General features: G+C 43.5%; 1 protein-coding gene across 18 annotated transcripts in view; it reads right to left on the bottom strand.

Annotated features, from left to right (window-relative positions):
* Nucleotides 1-18,168, bottom strand: part of EP400 (E1A binding protein p400) — a 131,753-nt gene that overhangs the window by 95,774 nt on the left and 17,811 nt on the right. For 11 of the 18 annotated variants that reach the window (XM_019038568.4, XM_055357664.2, XM_055357660.2 and 8 more), the window contains 3 exons: nt 6,192-6,282; nt 4,380-4,487; nt 3,499-3,884 (listed from right to left, as the gene is read on the bottom strand). In XM_019038568.4, the coding sequence (XP_018894113.3) occupies nt 3,499-3,884; nt 4,380-4,487; nt 6,192-6,282 (585 nt within the window). The remainder of the gene's footprint in view (nt 1-3,498; nt 3,885-4,379; nt 4,488-6,191; nt 6,283-18,168) is intronic. The other 7 variants (XM_055357663.2, XM_055357659.2, XM_055357671.2 and 4 more) reach the window with 3 other exon arrangements.

Here is an 18,168-nt window from a genome sequence, read left to right as displayed (position 1 = left end):
AATAAAATAAAATACAAATTCAGTGTGCCTCTCTCATGGCAGACAGGCTAAAAGGGTTAAAAAAAATCCTCCTCAGGCCAGGCGCAGTGGCTCACGCCTATAATCCCAGCACTTTCAGAGGCCGAGGTGGGCGGATCACCTGAGGTCAGGAGTTCAAGACCAGCCTGACCAACATGGAGAAACCTCATCTCTACTAAAAATACAAAATTAGCCGGGCATGGTGGCACATGCCTATAATCCCAGCTACTCGGGAGGCTGAGGCAGGAGAATTGCTTAAACCCAAGAGGCGGAGGTTGTGGTGAGCTGAGATTGCGCCATTCTACTCCAGCATGGGGAACAAGAGCAAAACTCCGTCTCAGAAAAACAAAAGTCCTCCTCTTCGCACCACCTCAACGACAGACTTAAAGTCACAGAGAACTGCTGCGACTCTGTGACTTAAATTCACAGAGAGCAGGGAAGGTGGGCTGAGTGAAGGCTCACACAAGATTTAGCCTGTTCAAAAGCTGAAGGGAGACAGAACCGCTAGAGCACACTCTCTCTGAGCGCCCGTCCCACGACATGGGTTTGCTTTCTTCACATCTGCAGCACCGTCTCCCGGCTGGCCACAGGCTTTTCGAAATGAAGCTTTATTACAGCACAGCCACATCCACTTACGTGCTGTCCGTGCGTGGCTGTGTCTTCACTTCTGCCACAGAAACTGAACAGCCCGCAAAGCTGGAACATTTACTACCTGGCCCTTGACTGAGAAAGTGTGCCAACCCTAGCTAACCTAGAAGTAACAGGTTCCTACAGACTTTGTAAAGCGCTTCTTTAAAATCATTTTCCAGGCCGGGTGTGGCAGCTCACGCCTGTAATCCCAGCATTTTGGGAGCCCAAGGAGGGTGGATTAGTTGAGGTTAGGAGTTTCAGACCAGCCTGGCCAACATGGCAAAAGCCCATCTCTACTAAAAAGTAAAAAAAAAAAAAAAAGTTGCCTAAGCATGCATAAGATATTATGTGCATTGTAAAATGATCAGTAAATGATTTCCTCTACTGTTGTTCTTAAGGAGTGAATATAAAGTTATTTAGAGAGCTAAATTGTGAAATAAATCATTTCTCTGCTGGAAAAAAAAAAAAACCTAGTAGGGCATGGTAGTGCATGCCTGTAGTCCCAGCTACTCGGGAGGCTGAGACAGGAGAATGGTTTGAACCCAGGAGGCAGAGGTTGCAGTGAGCGGAGATCGTGCCACTGCGCTCCACCCTGAGGCACAGAGTGAGACTCTGACTCAAAAAAAAAAAAAGATAAAATAAAATAAAACCATTTTCCACAGCTGATTTTTTCAGTAACACAGGCAGGTAAATTAAATCTAAGAAAAACCACAGAGCTGCTTTAAGTCAGTATGTGGCTCGATGTGAGGAAGTGTTCAAAATAGAATCATTTCCACAAAAACCTAAAGCAAGCAATGTAAGGCCTAGAAGAGCTCAGCTGCCCCGGCATGTGTCGCCTTTCTCAAAGTGGGTGCACAAGGCTTCCCTGCAGACTTGCACAAAAGGCTCCCAACCACAGCCCCACCAGTTGCTGGCTTTTCTGGCCTCCGGTTTTTTTAATCTATAAAATGGAGATAGTAAAGATTCTACCTCATAAGGTTGTCAGGTAAAGGAAATAAATAATGCCAATAAATTGCTCATCACAGTGCTTGACGCCACACCTCACAAGTGGTGAATAAGAGATAGCTATTATTGTTACTATTATTTCATCGTTATATACTTAAGACTTTGCCATAAATCTCAAACATAAAGAACCCGTAGGCCGGGCACGGTGACTCACGCCTGTAATCCCAGCACTTTAGAAGGCCAAAGCCAGCGGATCTCCTGAGGTCAGGAGTTCAAGACCAGCCTAACCAATGGAGAAACCTCGTCTTTACTAAAAACACAAAATTAGCCAGCATGGTGGCAACATGCCTATAATCCCAGCTATTCGGGAGCTGAGGCAGGAGAATCGCTTGAACCCAGGAGGCAGAGGTTGTGGTGAGCTGAGATCGGGCCATTGCACTCCAGACTGGGTAACAAGAGCGAAACTCCGTCTAAAAAAAAAAAAAAAGAAAAAGAACTTGTAGCTTGGGCAGCATGGCGAAATCCCATCTCTACAACAATATAAAAATCAGCCAGGTGTAGTGGTGTGTACCTGTAGTCCCAGCTACTCAGGGGGCAGGGGCAGGAGGATTATCTAAGCCCAGGAAGTAGAGGCTGCAGTGAGCAGAGATCGTGTCACCGCATTCCAGCCTGGGTGACAGAGCCAGACCCTGTTTCAAAACAAACAAACAAAAACCCTGAACTCAAAGCCCACCTAGGAAATTCCTTTGTTAGTGAGGGAGAAGGCAAAAGGAAGGGAAGACTCTCTGCAGTGGGCTCCCCACGCCCTGATGTGCATCAAACAGTGGAGAACCAAGGGGGCTGAGAGTCCTCCCCGGCCTCCCTGTCAGTGCCCTGTTGACGGCTGGCACCCAGGCTGTGGCATTTCGCTATTCCTTAGGAACCGAAACCAGTTTACTGTGGACATTCCAAAAACACACTGGGTAAAATTAATCAGTGGAGGAGGAGGGGCATTTTAACTACCTGAAATGTGTATCAAGCTGCATCAGTAACGCCTTACCCACGTTTGCAGAGCATATAGCATCCCAAAAGCAGCAAAGCAGGCGTCCAGGGAGCACGTCTGGTGGGTGGTGTGCAGCATGGTTTTGCACTCACATGGAGCTAGGGTCAAGCCCCGCCCATCACTTCATCGCCATGTAACCTGGGGCCAGTCCCAGAACCTCTGAGTATTTGTCTCCACACTGGTAGAATGGGTCGCTGCCACCTACCTGAGAGCTGCTAGGCAGATCATAAGGGATAACTGACACCATGCCCTTCACACAACATATGGGTGAGTAAGGAGGGACCCCTGGTACTAAGAGTGACAATAATAACAGTTGTCTATTATTATTATTATTATTATTATTATTATTATTATTATTATTATTATTATTTTGAGACAGAGTCTCACTCTGTCACCCAGGCTGGAGTGCAATGGTGTGATCTCAGCTCAGTGCAACCTTCACCTCCCAGGTTCAAGTGATTCTCCTGCCTAAGCCTTTGAAGTAGCTTGGACTACAGGCACTTGCCACCACGCCTGGCTAATTTTTGTATTTTTAGTAGAGACAGGGTTTCGCCATGTTGGCCAGGTTGGTCTCGAACTCCTGAGCTCAGGTAATCCACCCGCCTCAGCCTCCCAAAGGCTGGGATTACAGGCGTGAGTCACCAAACCCAGCCCAGTTCTCTATTACTTTAATAAAGATAATATCATAGAGCCAAATAAAACTGTATTGCAAGTACTGAATTAACTAATTGTTCTAAATTGGGGGAGCAAGCTGCTAAGAGAAAATACACAAATTACAGTGTGGTGTAACACTCTGTCTAACACACAGGTAGCCAGCAAATCCTGCAAACCATTTTCTTTTTTTCCTCTATCTTTTCTCATACCTGTGGCAGGGAGGAAAGCTGAGAGGCCTGCACCTGCACCTTTCCAGGTGTGGGAACGTGGAGGGCCAGCTGTGCAGGCTGCGAGGGAGGGATGGGGAGTTGGCTGCTGGGGGGTGCAGGGATGGGAACATTGGGCTGCTGAGTCTTCACCGGGATTTGGAGCTGTGTCTGGGCCTCTACCACTTGCGGCTGCTGTGCAAACTGCAGCGCAGAGGAGAGGGCTGCAGTGGGAACACCGGCTGGGGGCAGCCTCCCGGGCAGCTGCGGCAGTGGGGTGTGCAAGCTGGCAGCGTTCTGCACGGGAGGCCCCGTGGAGGGGTCATACTGCTGCTGACTCTGCCTCTGTCCAGCGAGCTGCGCGGCCTGCGGCGTGGGGGGCATTCCTCCTGCAAAATAAGAAAAGTGCCGAAAGCACTGATTCCCAAGTGTGGCAGCTTGTACCAATGAGTCACAAGGAGACACGTCTAACACCCCGGTGCTTGTCCAAGACCCACCACACTCACACGAGAAGTTGGCCACAACCGAGCACACACAAAAGGAAAGAGAGGCGCTTGACCTTTGCAAGTCAGCATCAAGCAAAACAAGCACCAGATCACCACAGGGCACCCCCACAACAGCAGCAATTAGGAAAAACACAGGAGTAAAAATTGTTGAAAGACACTATGACAGTGCGACGTGTGGCTCCCATTGGTGTGGCAAGAATATGTCTCCGGGGGCCTTGCATATGATATCGACCGGGACTCAGAGAAGTATCTCAATTTCAGGCACCCACTGCAAACACGCTACCTCCACTGCCCAAGTTTGAGTCTGGTGCTGGTTTCTGGAACCGCAGTGTACTGCCTGCTCCTGAGCGGGGAGCTGGCTCTGCTGCTGGGCCTTACCTTGTGCGGTCGGCATTAGTTGCTGGAGAGGAACGCCTGCGTCCGCCCCCGGGTGCTGGAAAACTACCCCTTGGTGACCCACTTCAAGGCGAGGCCTCTTAGACTGCTCTAGAATAATTTTCAAAAAAGGTGCAGTTTGATGTAAAAATAAAACCAGAGAAGTACTAGAAAAAAACGTGTGTTTTTATCATCTTTGAAAAGGGAGACCTTTCTATACATGAACTAAAATCCAGAAGCCATAAAACATAAGGCTGATAAATACAATTTCTCATTAAAATGTTGCCAATATAAGAAAAAGCATCATGAAAAGGCCAAGGACAAGCAACAACCTGAGAGGCAACACTGCAACGTGTGTGACGGGCAGAGGCGGGCTCGCTTAGCACTCAGAAAGCACAGGCACACATGAGGAGCATCACAAGTACACGGACGAGAGCATGGAGAGTGGGCAGTGGAGCAGACTCACAAATGCCCAGCACACAGGGAATGAGGCTGCACAGCGTGCTCAAAACTAAAGAAACCCATATCAGAACAAGGAATTTTTCACCCATCAGATCAATGAGGATTAAATGACTTATACCTAATAAAACGATCAAAATGTGAAAGAACCAGAAATTGTTGATGGCAGTGAAAACTGGTCCTGTCCTTTTGGTGGGCAATTGAGCACCATCATTACTTAACTACATCTGCGCTTTGATCTAGCAATTTCATTTCTAGGCGTTTTTCCTTTAGATATATTGACAGACAGTCGGGCGGGGTGGCTCACGCTTATAATCCCAGCACTTTGGGAGGCTGAGGCAAGAAGACTTGAGCCCAGGAGTTCGAGACCAGCCTGGGCAACATAGTGGGACCACAACTGTACCTAAAATGCAAAAATTTTTGCATTTAGCTGGGCGTGGTGGCACGCGCCTATAGTCCCAGCTACTCAGGAGGCTGAGGCATGAGATTTGCTCAAGCCTGGGAGGTAGAGGCTGCAGTGAGCCATGATGATGCCGATGCACTCCAGCCTGGGTGAGCCAGACCCTACCTCAAAAAATAAGTAGATAGATAGACTGATAAACATGTAGGAAAAAAAACCCATGAGACTACATGTTCAATCCTTAGTTCACTGTAACAGACAAAAGGTGGCACTAACACATGAACACTGACAAGGATCTGACTGATAAAGAACCAACCATCCCCAAGACGGAACAGCACGGAGCACTGACAGAGGTTATGACCTGAAGAGATGGCCTCTTCAGTTAATATCCTTAGACATAACAACTTATATATGACCGCATCTCAACTTTTTCAAAGTATCACATATGTAACAATGCTTGTGTATGAAGAGAGGAAGGTCTGTGAGAGAGAATATGGGAAACATTAACAGTGGTTACTGCTGTGGCTGGGGAGTGGGCAGGTACCAAGCCAGACATGGGCTTAAGTTATACCCTACTGAACTGTTGAAGTCTTTTATATAAAAATGTATTAAGTTTATCATTTGAAAAAATCAGCTTAAAAATATGACAACTTTGGAAAGCAGATGATTTTGTGTTTAATTACACCGTGATGACTCAAGAGCCTACAAATGCATACCGAAAACCAACACGGAATACACCTGCTCAACTGAAAAATTCCTCAGTTCAGGACACAGAAAAATTCACGTAAATATTGTTCAGCTGATAATCACTGTAAGACAGGTTAATTTTCAAAGTAGGAAGAAACCAAGTTTAGCAACTGCTCTTCAGAAACTCATGGCAACTGTACCTCGGCAGCCCAAGGAGAGGGGGGCATTCCCGAGGCCACGCTAGCCGTGCCCTGATGTACCTGCCATACCTGTGGAGGGCATCGCCTGCTGCCTCTTAAACAGGTCCGTCTCTACTGAGCTTCCGGCCCCTGCTACCAGGCTCCCTGCGAGGGCTTGCTGCTGGGAAAAAAGATGAAAAAATGAGATTTTGATCACTGAAGGCCATTACAAGAATAAACTCAAATTATCATAATTATCCCAAATATCGACCTCATTCCTTTCTAATAACAGGAATGTTATCTACCCCGTGTCTTTAAATATACATGTGTAATGTATATTTATGTATAATAAACAATTTAAAGTTCTAACTTACCTCTGGGGGAAAAAAGACTTGTAAAAGACATATTATTCTGGTTTTAATGGAATTTCAAATCAATGCAAACCTACAGTCCTTGGGAAACAACAAAAGGGCTAATGCTGGGAAACATGAGTTTCAGTTCTGAGACAAATCTCAGCCGACTCATCAGTCATACTGCCCAGCATAACTTCACATCCAAAAACACCGAATAACAAAAAGGCGAAATTGCCTTTCTACTGGAAAATGACACTAAAACCCCAATTAATAACTATCTAATTAATTTAGATCTTTTTTTTTGAGACAGAGTCTCGCTCTGTCACCCAGGCTGGAGTGCAGTGGCGGGATCTCAGTGCAACCTCTGCCTCCCAGGTTCAAGCCATTCTCCTGCCTCAGCCTCCCGAGTAGCTGGGACTACAGGCGCCTGCCACCAAGCCTGGCTAGTTTTTCTGAATTTTTAGTAGAGACGGGGTTTCACCGCATTAGCCAGGATGGTCTTGATCTCCTGACCTCATGATCCGCCTGCCTTGGCCTCCCAAAGTGCTGGGATTACAGGTGTGAGCCACCGCACCCAGTCAACTTAGAGCTTTAAAATGATATTTTTATAGTTAGCACCCTACATGAGATATAAATATGTGAGATATATAGAGGTACAAATAGACAGATGTTATTTAAAATGTTTAAAGTGAAAAAAAGCCATCACCAGGCGTGGTGGCTTATGCCTTAATCCCAACACTTTGGAAGGCTGAGGTGGGAGGATCGCTTGAGGTCAGGAGTTCAAAACCAGCCTGGGCAACACAGCAAGATCCTGTCTCTACAAAAAAATAAAAACTAAAAGTTAGCCAGGCATGGTGACACATGCCTGTAGTCCTAGCTACTCAGGAGTCTTGAGCCCAAGAGTTTGAAGCTGCAGTGATCTACGACTGTGCCACTGCACTCTGCATTCCAGCCTGGGCAACAAAGCAAGAGACCCCATCTTTAAAAAAAACAAAAAATGAAAGAAGCCAATCTGAAAAGGCGACATGCTACATGATCCTAACTCTGTGATGTCTTGGAAAAGGCAAAACTATAGAGACAAAAAGATGAGTGGTTGCCAGGTGCAAAGCAGAGGGGAGGAGGTGAATAGGTGAGCATGGGACATTTCTAGGGCGGTGAAACTACAGTACTATGCTAATGACATGGCACTGAAGGTTTCACCAAGTGCAACAAATGCACCGTCTGTTGGGGGACACGGATATAAAGGAGGCTGTGCACATGGAGCGGGGAGCAATGGGGTATGTTTAAAAATCTCTTGTTCCTTCCTCTCAATTCTGCTGTGAACCTAAAACTGCTCTTAAAAAATCATGTTTTTTAAAAGTTTACATGGGAAGCTATTGGCATGTTATTTTACAAAGACAGAAACTAGCCAACTCTTGGTCAGCACAGACTTAACCCTAACCCTTTTCCATCTGGTCACCATCCTTGCCATTAAAGTAAATGCTAAGGACTTAATTACTAGTTGTTAAATTATTCCTTGAATCACTCAATTATATTCACTCTACTTAGTGAGACATTTTAAACGCAAAAGTTACAGATACCTAAACAAAGTAACTGTTCAGTGACAGGGAGCTGTTTGAACCAACTGCCACATAAGGGCCACCACACAGCCACCACCAGCCATGCCACAGACTCTGTACTCACACGGGGAAAGGCTTAGGAAGAGTTACTAAAAGGAAAAATCAGCCACAATACAGCATATGTAGCAGGAAGGCACTGCCATTTACATTTAACCAAGATGGAAAAGGAAAGAAGATGAAAGGGACAGAGGGAATGGACAAAGAGAGGGAGGAAAGAAAGGAAAGAATGTTTTGAAAACAATGGCCTGGCAGTGGTTGCCTCTGGGGCAGCATTACAGGTGACATGATTTGTGTGTGTGTGCGTTTCTAAATTTCCCAAATGTTCTATAATGAACATGTATGACCAATACAACCAAAAGAAAAGAGTATTTTTTTAATTAAAAAAAAAAAAACTTGATAAAGGGCTCCATGTCCAGTAATGGCCAAGTACTTCCTATCGGGTCAAACATAATCCAGGTAACAAGGCCGGGCATGGTGGCTCACGCCTGTAATCCCAGCACTTTGGGAGGCCGAGGTGGGTGGATCACAAGGGCAGGAGATCGAGACCATGGTGAAACTCCGTCTCTACTAAAAATACAAAAAAAAAAAAATTAGTCAGACACGGTGACGGGTGCCTGTAGTCCCAGCTACTCGGGAGGCTGAAGCAGGAAAATGGCATGAACCCGGGAGGCAGAGCTTGCAGTGAGCCGAGACTGCACTACTGCACTCCAACCTGGGTGACAGAGCGAGACTCCGTCTCAAAAAAACAAAACAAAACAAAACAAAAACATAATCCAGGTAACCATAAACTCTAGATGAAATACAAAAAAATATGAAAAGGTAGGCCAGCGATACAGGAAGGGAAGTGATATTCGCAAGAAGGGAATGGAACACGGTAAGGTTTCCAGTTTCATGGCATTTGGCATGAGGGCAGCCCCAGTCTGTGCTCTATGGAACGGCTCAAACCTAAAGACACATAGCATCTCACTGGCTTGAACAAGAGGACAAAGAGCAAGAGACAGATGGAAAAGGAGGAGGCCCCACATTCTCTCCCTAACCTCCACCTAAACCATGTACACAAAAACAGAATCCAAGAGAAGGCCCAAGTACTAAACTGAGTTTTCAGGTGCCTCCTGCCACAAAGGAGAAAGAGTATGCAGGTTTTTTGTTGTTGTTTGGCGTTTTTGTTTTTTGTCTTTTTGAGACAGAGTCTCGCTCTGTCGCCCAGGCTGGAGTGCAATGGTACGATCTCGCCTCACTGCAACCTCCACCTCCTGGGTTCAAGCGATTCTCCTGCCTCAGCCTCCTGAGAAGCTGGGACTACAGGTGCGCCACCATGCCCGGCTAATTTTTGTATTTTTAGTAGAGACAGGGTTTCACCATATTGGCCAGGCTGGTGGTCTCAAACTCCTGACCTTGTGATCCACCCGCCTCAGCCTCCCAAAGTGCTGGCATTACAGGCGTGAGCCACCACACCCAGCCAGAGTGTGCATTTTTAATCCAATCAAGTTAAGTGTTAAAGCAAATAAATACTTTCCAGAAGAATATAACAGAACCCAGGGTTTCTACATGTCATGCACAATTGTACAAAATCCAATTCAAACTTACTCCAAAATACAAACAAAATTACTCCAAAATACAAACAAAAAACACGAGCCATACTCAGACACCAACCTCAAGATGACCCACGTACTAGAATAAGCAGGCAAGGATCTTAAAGTGACCTTAATATGTATGCCCAAGGACATAAAGAAAAATATACTGCAATAAAAGACAAGAAATCTTGACAAAAAAACAGAAACTATTAAAATAAAGAGCGAAATGGAGATACTAGAAGTGAAAAATACAACATCCGAAATAAAAAAAAATTCATTGGATAGGCGTAACATCAGTGTGGAGATGTGAAAAAATCAGTCGGGGCACGATGACTCATGCCTATAATCCCAGCACTTTGGGAGGTCAAGGCGAGAGGACTGCTTGAGGTCAGGAGTTCAAAATCAGCCTGGGCAATATAATGAGACCCCCGTCTCCAAAAAACAAACAAAAAATTTTAAATTGACCAGCCGCAGTGGCTTATGCTGTATTTCCAGCCATTTGGGAACCTAAGGTACGCAGATCACTTGAGGTCAGGAGTTCAAGACCAGCCTGACCAACGTGGCGAAAATTCATCTCTACAAAAATACAAAAATTAGCTAGGCATGGTGGCACAGGCCTGTACTCCCAGCTACTTGGGAAGCTGGGATGGGAGGATCACTTCAGCCCTGGAGGCTGAGGTTGCAGTGAGCCGAAAGAACGCTACCACACTCCAGCCTGGGTGACAGAGTGAGACCCTATCTCAAAAAAAGAAAAAGAAAAAAAAATTTAAAAATCAGTGAGCCTGAAAAAAGATTATTGAGAGAGAAGAACCAAGTGAAGGACCTGACTTCAAGACACGCCCCAAGACTCCAGGAACCAGGACAGTGCAGTGCAGCGCTGGCGTAAGGACCAACACACAGATAAGAAGAACTGAGCTGCGCACCAAGAATCAGACCCACACTCACACGGTGTTCCAAAGCCTCTAAGGCAATCCAATGGGGAACAGACAGTCTTTTCAACAAATGGTGCCAGAAAACTGGATATCTACATGAACACATGGATAAACTGGACTTCATTAAAATGAGAAACTTCTGCTCAAGAAGCACTGACAGGGAGGACTGTGCACCCTGTTGACTGCTCCCTGGCTGTGGCTGACACTCAGCCTGCTTCCCAGAGGACTCAGGACACACGGGTCCTGCTGCCCCTGGGTTCTGCAGAAGACACAGGAACTCCTCCAGGCACGGCACACTCAGCCTTGGTTTTCAGAATGATTTTTGGTTTTACCTTATTCTGTCTCCATGAAGGTATTATTGGTAAAGATACTCTGGTCTTTTTTTTTTTTTTTTTTTTGAGATGGAGTCTCTCTGTCGCCCAGGATGGAGTACAGTGGCACAAGCTCTGCTCAATGCAACCTCTGCCTCCCGGGTTCAAGCAATTCTCCTGACTCAGCCTCCCGAGTAGCTGGAATTACAGGCGCCTGCCACCAAGCCCGGCTAATTTTTTGTATTTTTAAGTACAAATTGGGTTTCACTATGTTGACCAGGCTGGTCTTGAATTCCTGACCTCGTGATCCGCCCGCCTCGGCCTCCCAAAGTGCTGGGATTACAGAAGATACTCTTGTCTTTAAAATACAACCTTGATTTTGATCAAAAACCATTATGACAATTCTTTAAAAAAGAGAATTTCTCACAAAGAAAAAACACTCTGAAGGGAATTTAATTCTGGGTGCCCATTTAGGAGAGACAATACCAAAACAGAGCTTATCCATGGAAAACACAGCAGAAGGAAGCTCACAGAACATCTGCCACCTAAAAGGACAGATTGATGGTATTCTGAAGGTAGAAATTAAGACCAGTAGTAGTTGGCAGCTACCAGAAGGAAAATTTCTGCCCTATTTAAATAAACAAAGAAATAAACTATAAAGCCAGGTGTAGTGGCTCATGCCTGTAATTCCAACATTTTGGGAGGCCGAGGCGGGAGGACTGCTTGAGCCCAAGAGTTCAAGACTAGCCCAGGCAACAAAGTGAGACCTCCATTTCTACAAAAAAATTAAAAAACTGGCCAGGCACAGTGGCTCACGCCTGTAATCCCAGCACTTTGGGAGGCTGAGGCAGGCGGATCACCTGAGGTCAGGAGTTCGAGACCATCCTGGCCAAAGTGGTGAAACCCCATCTCTACTAAAAATACAAAAATTAGCTGGGCATGGTGGCATGCGCCTGTAGTCCCAGCTACTCAGGAGGCTGAGGTGAGAGAATCGCTTGAACCCAGGAGGCAGAGGTTGTGGTGAGCTGAGATCGCGTTCAGCCTGGCAACGGAGCAAGACTCTGTCTCAAAAAAAAAAAAAAAAAAAAATACAAACACATACGTAAAGTAACGTAAGAAACAACAGTTGGGTTAGGATCACAAAACCATAAATAATTACTCATTTTCTCTAACATCATAATCACTGAAAAAAATGCTCCAATCAGGAGGTTTTTATAAGACATAAATAACCATAATAATATTAGTAGTATTTTTTATACTATAGCTGCACTCAACACAACCACAAAACCTTCTGGAAACAAAGAGAAATACACGCAATGCTGAGCAGTCTGGATTTATTTCTGGAGTTTAACTGGCATAGATTAGTTTATTATAAAAATCCTACAATTGGCTGCAAATAATAAAACTCATCCTGAAACTCTGTCTTATTTTTTTTGAGACAGAGTCTTGCTCTGCTGCCCAGGCTGGAGTGCAGCGGCACAATCTTGGCTCACTGTAGCCTCTGCCTCCCGGGTTCAAGTGATTCTCCTGCCTCAGCCTCTCAAGTAGCTGGGAATAAGGGAACATGCCACCACACCTGGCAAATTTTTGGTATTTTTGGTAGAGATGGGGTTTTGCCATGTTGGCCAGGCTGGTCTCAAACTCCTGGCCTCAAGTGATCCGCCCACCATAGCCTCCCAAAGTTTAAACTCTTTTTAGAATGGTTAACAGGGCTTGCAAAGCCATAATAAAACTGGGGCCACAGTCTAGCAGCACTTTTAGCTAAACACAAAGTGAGTATACGGTGGGCACCACGAAGAGACTTACGCTCTCCTGATTCACTAGTGTCACTCCTAAGAGTTTTTCTAAATAGAACAGACATAACCTAAAACTAGAAAGTGGTTAGATGAATTACAGGTCCTGAAAATAATGAAGCAGTAACAGCAGTTAAAAACAGAATTATTAGAAGTCAATAAAATAATTATTTGTTAAATGAAATAACAAAATAAAAAAGTATAAATTCATTTGTTTCAACTGGTATATATGCAACATAACATTTAAAAAATCAGTCAGGCATGGTGGCTCATGCCTGTAATCCCAGCACTTTGGGAGGCCAAGGCAGGTGGATCACTTGAGGTCAGGAGTTCGAGACCAGCCTGGCCAACATGGTAAAATCCCGTCTCTACTAAAAATACAAAAATTAGCTGGGTGTGGTGGTACACGCCTGTAATCTTAGCTACTCAGGAAGCTGAGACAGGAGAATCGTTTGAGCCTGGGAGGCAGAGGCTGTAGTGAGTCGAGATCGCGCCACTGTACTCCAGCCTGGACAACAGAGCGAGACTCTGTCACAAAAAAAAAAAAAAAAAAAAAAAGGTTGTGTTAGGGTGATAAAATTATGGCGAATTATTCATTTTCTCTAACAGGAAAATGATGAAAAATTTCTGCTTAGAACGGTTCTATCTTTTTATAAATAAATGCGTGCCTGTCTGTATTTTATATGCAACACCCCTGCACTCAATATCACCTAAAAATCTTTTCGAAACAGAAATTAGTACTATGTAATAACAAATTCTGAATTTATTTCTAGAGTTTCACTGGTCAAAATAAAAATTACACAATTGGCTATTAGTAATAAAACTCAGCCAGGTGCGGTGGCTCACGCCTGTAATACCAGCACTTTGGGAGGCCGAGGAGGGCGGATCAGGAGGTCGGGAGATCGAGACCATCCTGGCTAACATGGTGAAGCCCCGTCTCTACTAAAAATAACAAAAAATTCGCTGGGCGTGGTCGCAGGGGCCTGTAGTCTCAGCTACTCCGGAGGCTGAGGCAGGAGAATGGCGTGAACCCAGGAGGCGGAGCTTGCAGTGAGCCGAGATCGCACCACTGAACTCCAGCCTGGGCGACAGAGCGAGACTCTGTTTAAAAAAAAAAAGAAAAAGAAAGTAATGAAACTCATGCTGAATTTTTTTCCCAAAGAAATGGATGGTTTTCATTTTAACTCTTTTCTATTTTCTTAGATAGATATCCACTGTTACTTGCCTCAAAAGTCTGTAACTCAAAATGGAGACTCCTTGGTTTTCCTCTTTCAGTCTAAGTAATTTTTAATTAGGAAATATATCACACATACAAAAGAAATTATAAAATATACATAAGACTTTCAAAGCACAGTAAAATTAATCATAGAATTTAGTAAGATATCTTTCACTAAACAATTCATTCAACTTGTTTGGAATTTTCATAATACGATGTGGAGGAGGAAAGTGGAAAAATACATACATAAAATTTAAAGCAGTAATAATAAAGCGATCCCTACATACTCATCACATGCCTTAAGAAATAAAAATTTTGGCTCTTGAGATTATACTGGAAGACAAAAAAAAAAAAAATTTACCCATACCTTAAAAACTCTATACACCCACTTCTACACTTACTACCCAAAATGTCTGTTAAACATTTCCCTAAAGAACCCTTGTGCACTGTTGGTAAGAATGTAAACTATTACAGCCATTACGGAAATCAGTATGAAGATTCCTCAAAAAACTAAAAATAGAATGAACATATGGTCCAGCAACCCCACTTCTGGGTGCACAGCCAAAGGAAAGGAGATCCGCGTCTTGAAGAGGTATCTGCACTCCTGTGCTCACAACAGCCAAGCTATGAAAACAACCTCAGTGCCCAGCAACAGATGAACAGATACTATCGTATATACACATGGAATACTATTTGGTAACAAAAAGCAAGGAAATCCTGCCATTTACGACAACATGAATGAACCTAGAGGGCATAATGCTAACTGAAATAAGCCAGAGAAAGATAAATGCTGTACAGTATCACTTACACGTGGAATCTTTTTTTTTAAGAGACAGGGTATTGCTCTACAGCCCAGCCTGGAGTGTAGTGGCACAATCACAGCTCACTGCAGCCTCAACCTCCTGGGCTCAAGCGATCTTCCCGCCTCAGCCTTCTGAATGAATAGCTGGGACTACAGAACACATGCCACACCTGGCTTTTTTAATTTTTTTGTAGAGATGGTGTCCTATGTTGTGCAGGCTGGTCTTGAATACGCGGTCTCAAGCGACCCTACAGCCTCGGCCTCTCCAAGTGCTGGGACTGCAGGTGTGAGCCAAAGCGCCCAGCCTGTAATTAATAATATTGCACTGTATACTTGGAACTTGCTGAAAGAGTAGATCTTAGCCATTCTCAAAACAAAACAAGGGTAACTGTTAATTAATTTGATTGCGGTAATCACCTCACTATCCTTATACCAAATCACTTTGTACACTTTATAAAATTTTATTTGCCAATTATATCTCAATAAAGCAAAAACCAAAAGAAAAAAAAAGTTTCCTCACAGTGTCACCACCTGTGGGTGTGTGTCTAAACCCTCTCAGCTTTGCTTACACCCGCGCATCAATGTGCACGATGGCAGGGCTCTCTGTTTTGCACTGGGTGCTCTATTAGTACTCCTCTAGGACACAGCCCATCCATTCTGTGGCCAATGGACAATCTGGTTCTTTCCAATTTGGGGCTGCCAAAAACAATGCTGCGAGGAACATTACTGCACATGTGTTCTGGTGCACAAACACAAGAGTCTCTCTAGAGCATCATGCTGGGTCAGAATATGCTCTCTGCTCACCTTTTCCAGATGATGCAAAACGTTTCCAAATAACTAGACCAAGCTCCACTCTCATCAAAAGCAGATGAGAATCCTACAGTTCTACATCAACGGAGTCTCTCCAGTTTAACTTCTGGCAATCTGGTGCATGGAACAGGAATTCTGAGCAGTTTAATTTGTACTGTAAACACTGCATCTCTTTTTCGTGTTGATAGGCACTCCTGGCCTATTGTCCTACTGTTCTAATGCAGATACTTATCAGTGTGGTCTATAAATGCATTAATATATTCTATTCCTCCAGGCATTAGCAATAAAGATGTCCCACTAACAAATTTTCTGATAATCTCCAACTTAAGAGTTATCTTCTTTTTCTTGGGGGGCGGAGGCGGTGGAGACAGAGTTTTGCTCTGTCACCCAAGGGAATGCAGTGGCACCATCTTGGCTCACTGCAACCTCTGCCTCCCGAGTTCAAGCAATTCTTGTGCCTCAGCCTCCTGAGTAGTTGGGACTACAGACGCACATCACCACACCCAGCTAATTTTTTTGTGTTTTTTAGTACAGTGTTTCACCATGTTGGCCAGGATGGTCTCTTACTCCTGACTTCAGGTGATCTGCCCGCCTCTGCCTCCCAAAGTGCTGGGATTACAGGCGTGAGCCACCGTGCCCGACCAAGAGTTATCTTCAATTGTATACAACCCATTACAATGAGTATCTAAACAGCAGAATCAAATTACTATTCCCCACCGAAAGGAACCAGGCTCTTTGTCGAAATGGCTGATTCCGGGGCTGGATCAAAGAATATATATATATATACAAGGTGCACTTTAAACAGTTTGTGCCAGAAAATAGGGAAGTACTCAGGAAGCAAGAGAGGTATGTCGGAAGTATACTAGAGCCAGCTTGAAGAGGCTCCAATTGGTCAATCACAGATAACCTGAGCATCAAAATAAATAATAACAGAACCACCAGGAGCGGGGCTGGGCAGTAAATGACTGGCAAGGAGCATCAGGCAACTTCATGGAGTGATAGAAATGGACATGTTGACCACTGTGTGGGTTACATGGGCGTATGTACTTGTCAAAACTCTGCAAACTGTTAACACTGAAGATCTGTGTGTTCTGTTTTTAAAGTATGCCTCAATTTAATGTAATTTACCATTTTTACAGACTAAAGAAGAAAAACCACATATCACTGTCAATAGATGTATTTGACAAAATTGAACATCAATTCATGATATACTAGGAGTAAAAGGGAATTTTATTACCTTGATAAAGAACATCTGCAAAATCTACAGTTAACATCTTACTTAAAGGTGGAAGACTAACTGCCTTCCCCCTAGATCAGGAAGGAGATCATACTGGGTGCCTTTGCCAATACAATTAAAAAAAAAAAAGAAATAAAAAGCATACAGATTGAAAAAGAAAAAAAATCCTGCTCTATTTGCAGACATGATTCTCTATGTAGAGAATCCCATGGAATCTACAAAAAAGCTCCTAAAACTAATAAATGAGTTTAGCAAGGTTGCAGAATGTAGGTTCAAATAATCAACTGTATACCTATATACTTACAATAAACAGCTGGAAATTTTTTTAAGTACTACTTATAATACCCCCCAAAATTGGAATACTGAGGTATAAACCTAAGAAAATATATGGTATGCTGAAAGTTACAAAATGTTGATGAAAGAAATCAAAGAATACTCAAATAAATGGAGAGATACACCATATTCATGGACCGGAAGACTCATATTGTTAAGATATCACTCCTCCCTAAACAGGTCAATGGAGGCAACACAATTCTAATCAAAATCCCAGCAAGATGTTTTGTAGATAGCAACAAGCTCATTCTAAAATGTATACAAAAAGGGAAAGGAACCAGAATGACCAAATAATTTTGAAAAAGGAGAACAAACTTGGAGAACTCACACTACTTGACTTCAAAACTTACATAAAGCTATAGTAATCACAATAGTGTGACACTGGCAGAGAAAAACACATAAAGAGATGGGAAGAGAAGAGAATCCAGAAACAGAACCATACAAGTAGGTCAACTCATCTTTGGCAAAGGTGCAAGTCAACTCAACATACATAGATCGTCTGTTCAAGAAATGGCATGGAACAACTGAATATTCACATGCAAATTTCTTATATTTGCCATGTTACACAAAATTTTACGCAAAATAAATCATAGATCTAAAAGTAAAACTATAAAACTTCTACGAGACAACACAGAAGAACATCTTTCTCACCCTGGATTGAGCAGAGCTCTTAGATATGGCATCAAAAGCAAATCCATAAAAGAAAAAAACGATAAATTGTACTTCCACAAAATTTAAAACTTTTGTTCTGAAAAAGATAGTGTTAAGAGAAGAAAAAAAGCCAAAGACAGGAAAAAATACTTGCAAAACATGTAGCTGACAAAAAACATGTCCATATTATGTGAAGAATTTTCAAATGCAGTAATAACTCAGTGAAAAAATGGGTGAGACATGAACAGATACTTTGTCAAAGACATACGAACAGCAAATGAAAAAATGCTCAACTTTATTAGTCTTCAGAGACATCCAAATTAAAATAAACTAGACCTGGAATGATTAAAAAAGAAAACTGACAATAACAAGTACTAGAGAAGAAGCAAAACAAAGAGAACTATCATACATTGCGCTACTGGGAACACAAAATGGT

This window comes from Gorilla gorilla, chromosome 10 (genome assembly GCF_029281585.2).
Source record: "Gorilla gorilla gorilla isolate KB3781 chromosome 10, NHGRI_mGorGor1-v2.1_pri, whole genome shotgun sequence".
Taxonomy (NCBI): domain Eukaryota; kingdom Metazoa; phylum Chordata; class Mammalia; order Primates; family Hominidae; genus Gorilla; species Gorilla gorilla.
The sequence above is the reverse complement of the archived record's forward strand: the minus strand, read 5'-3'. Positions and strand labels throughout refer to the sequence as shown.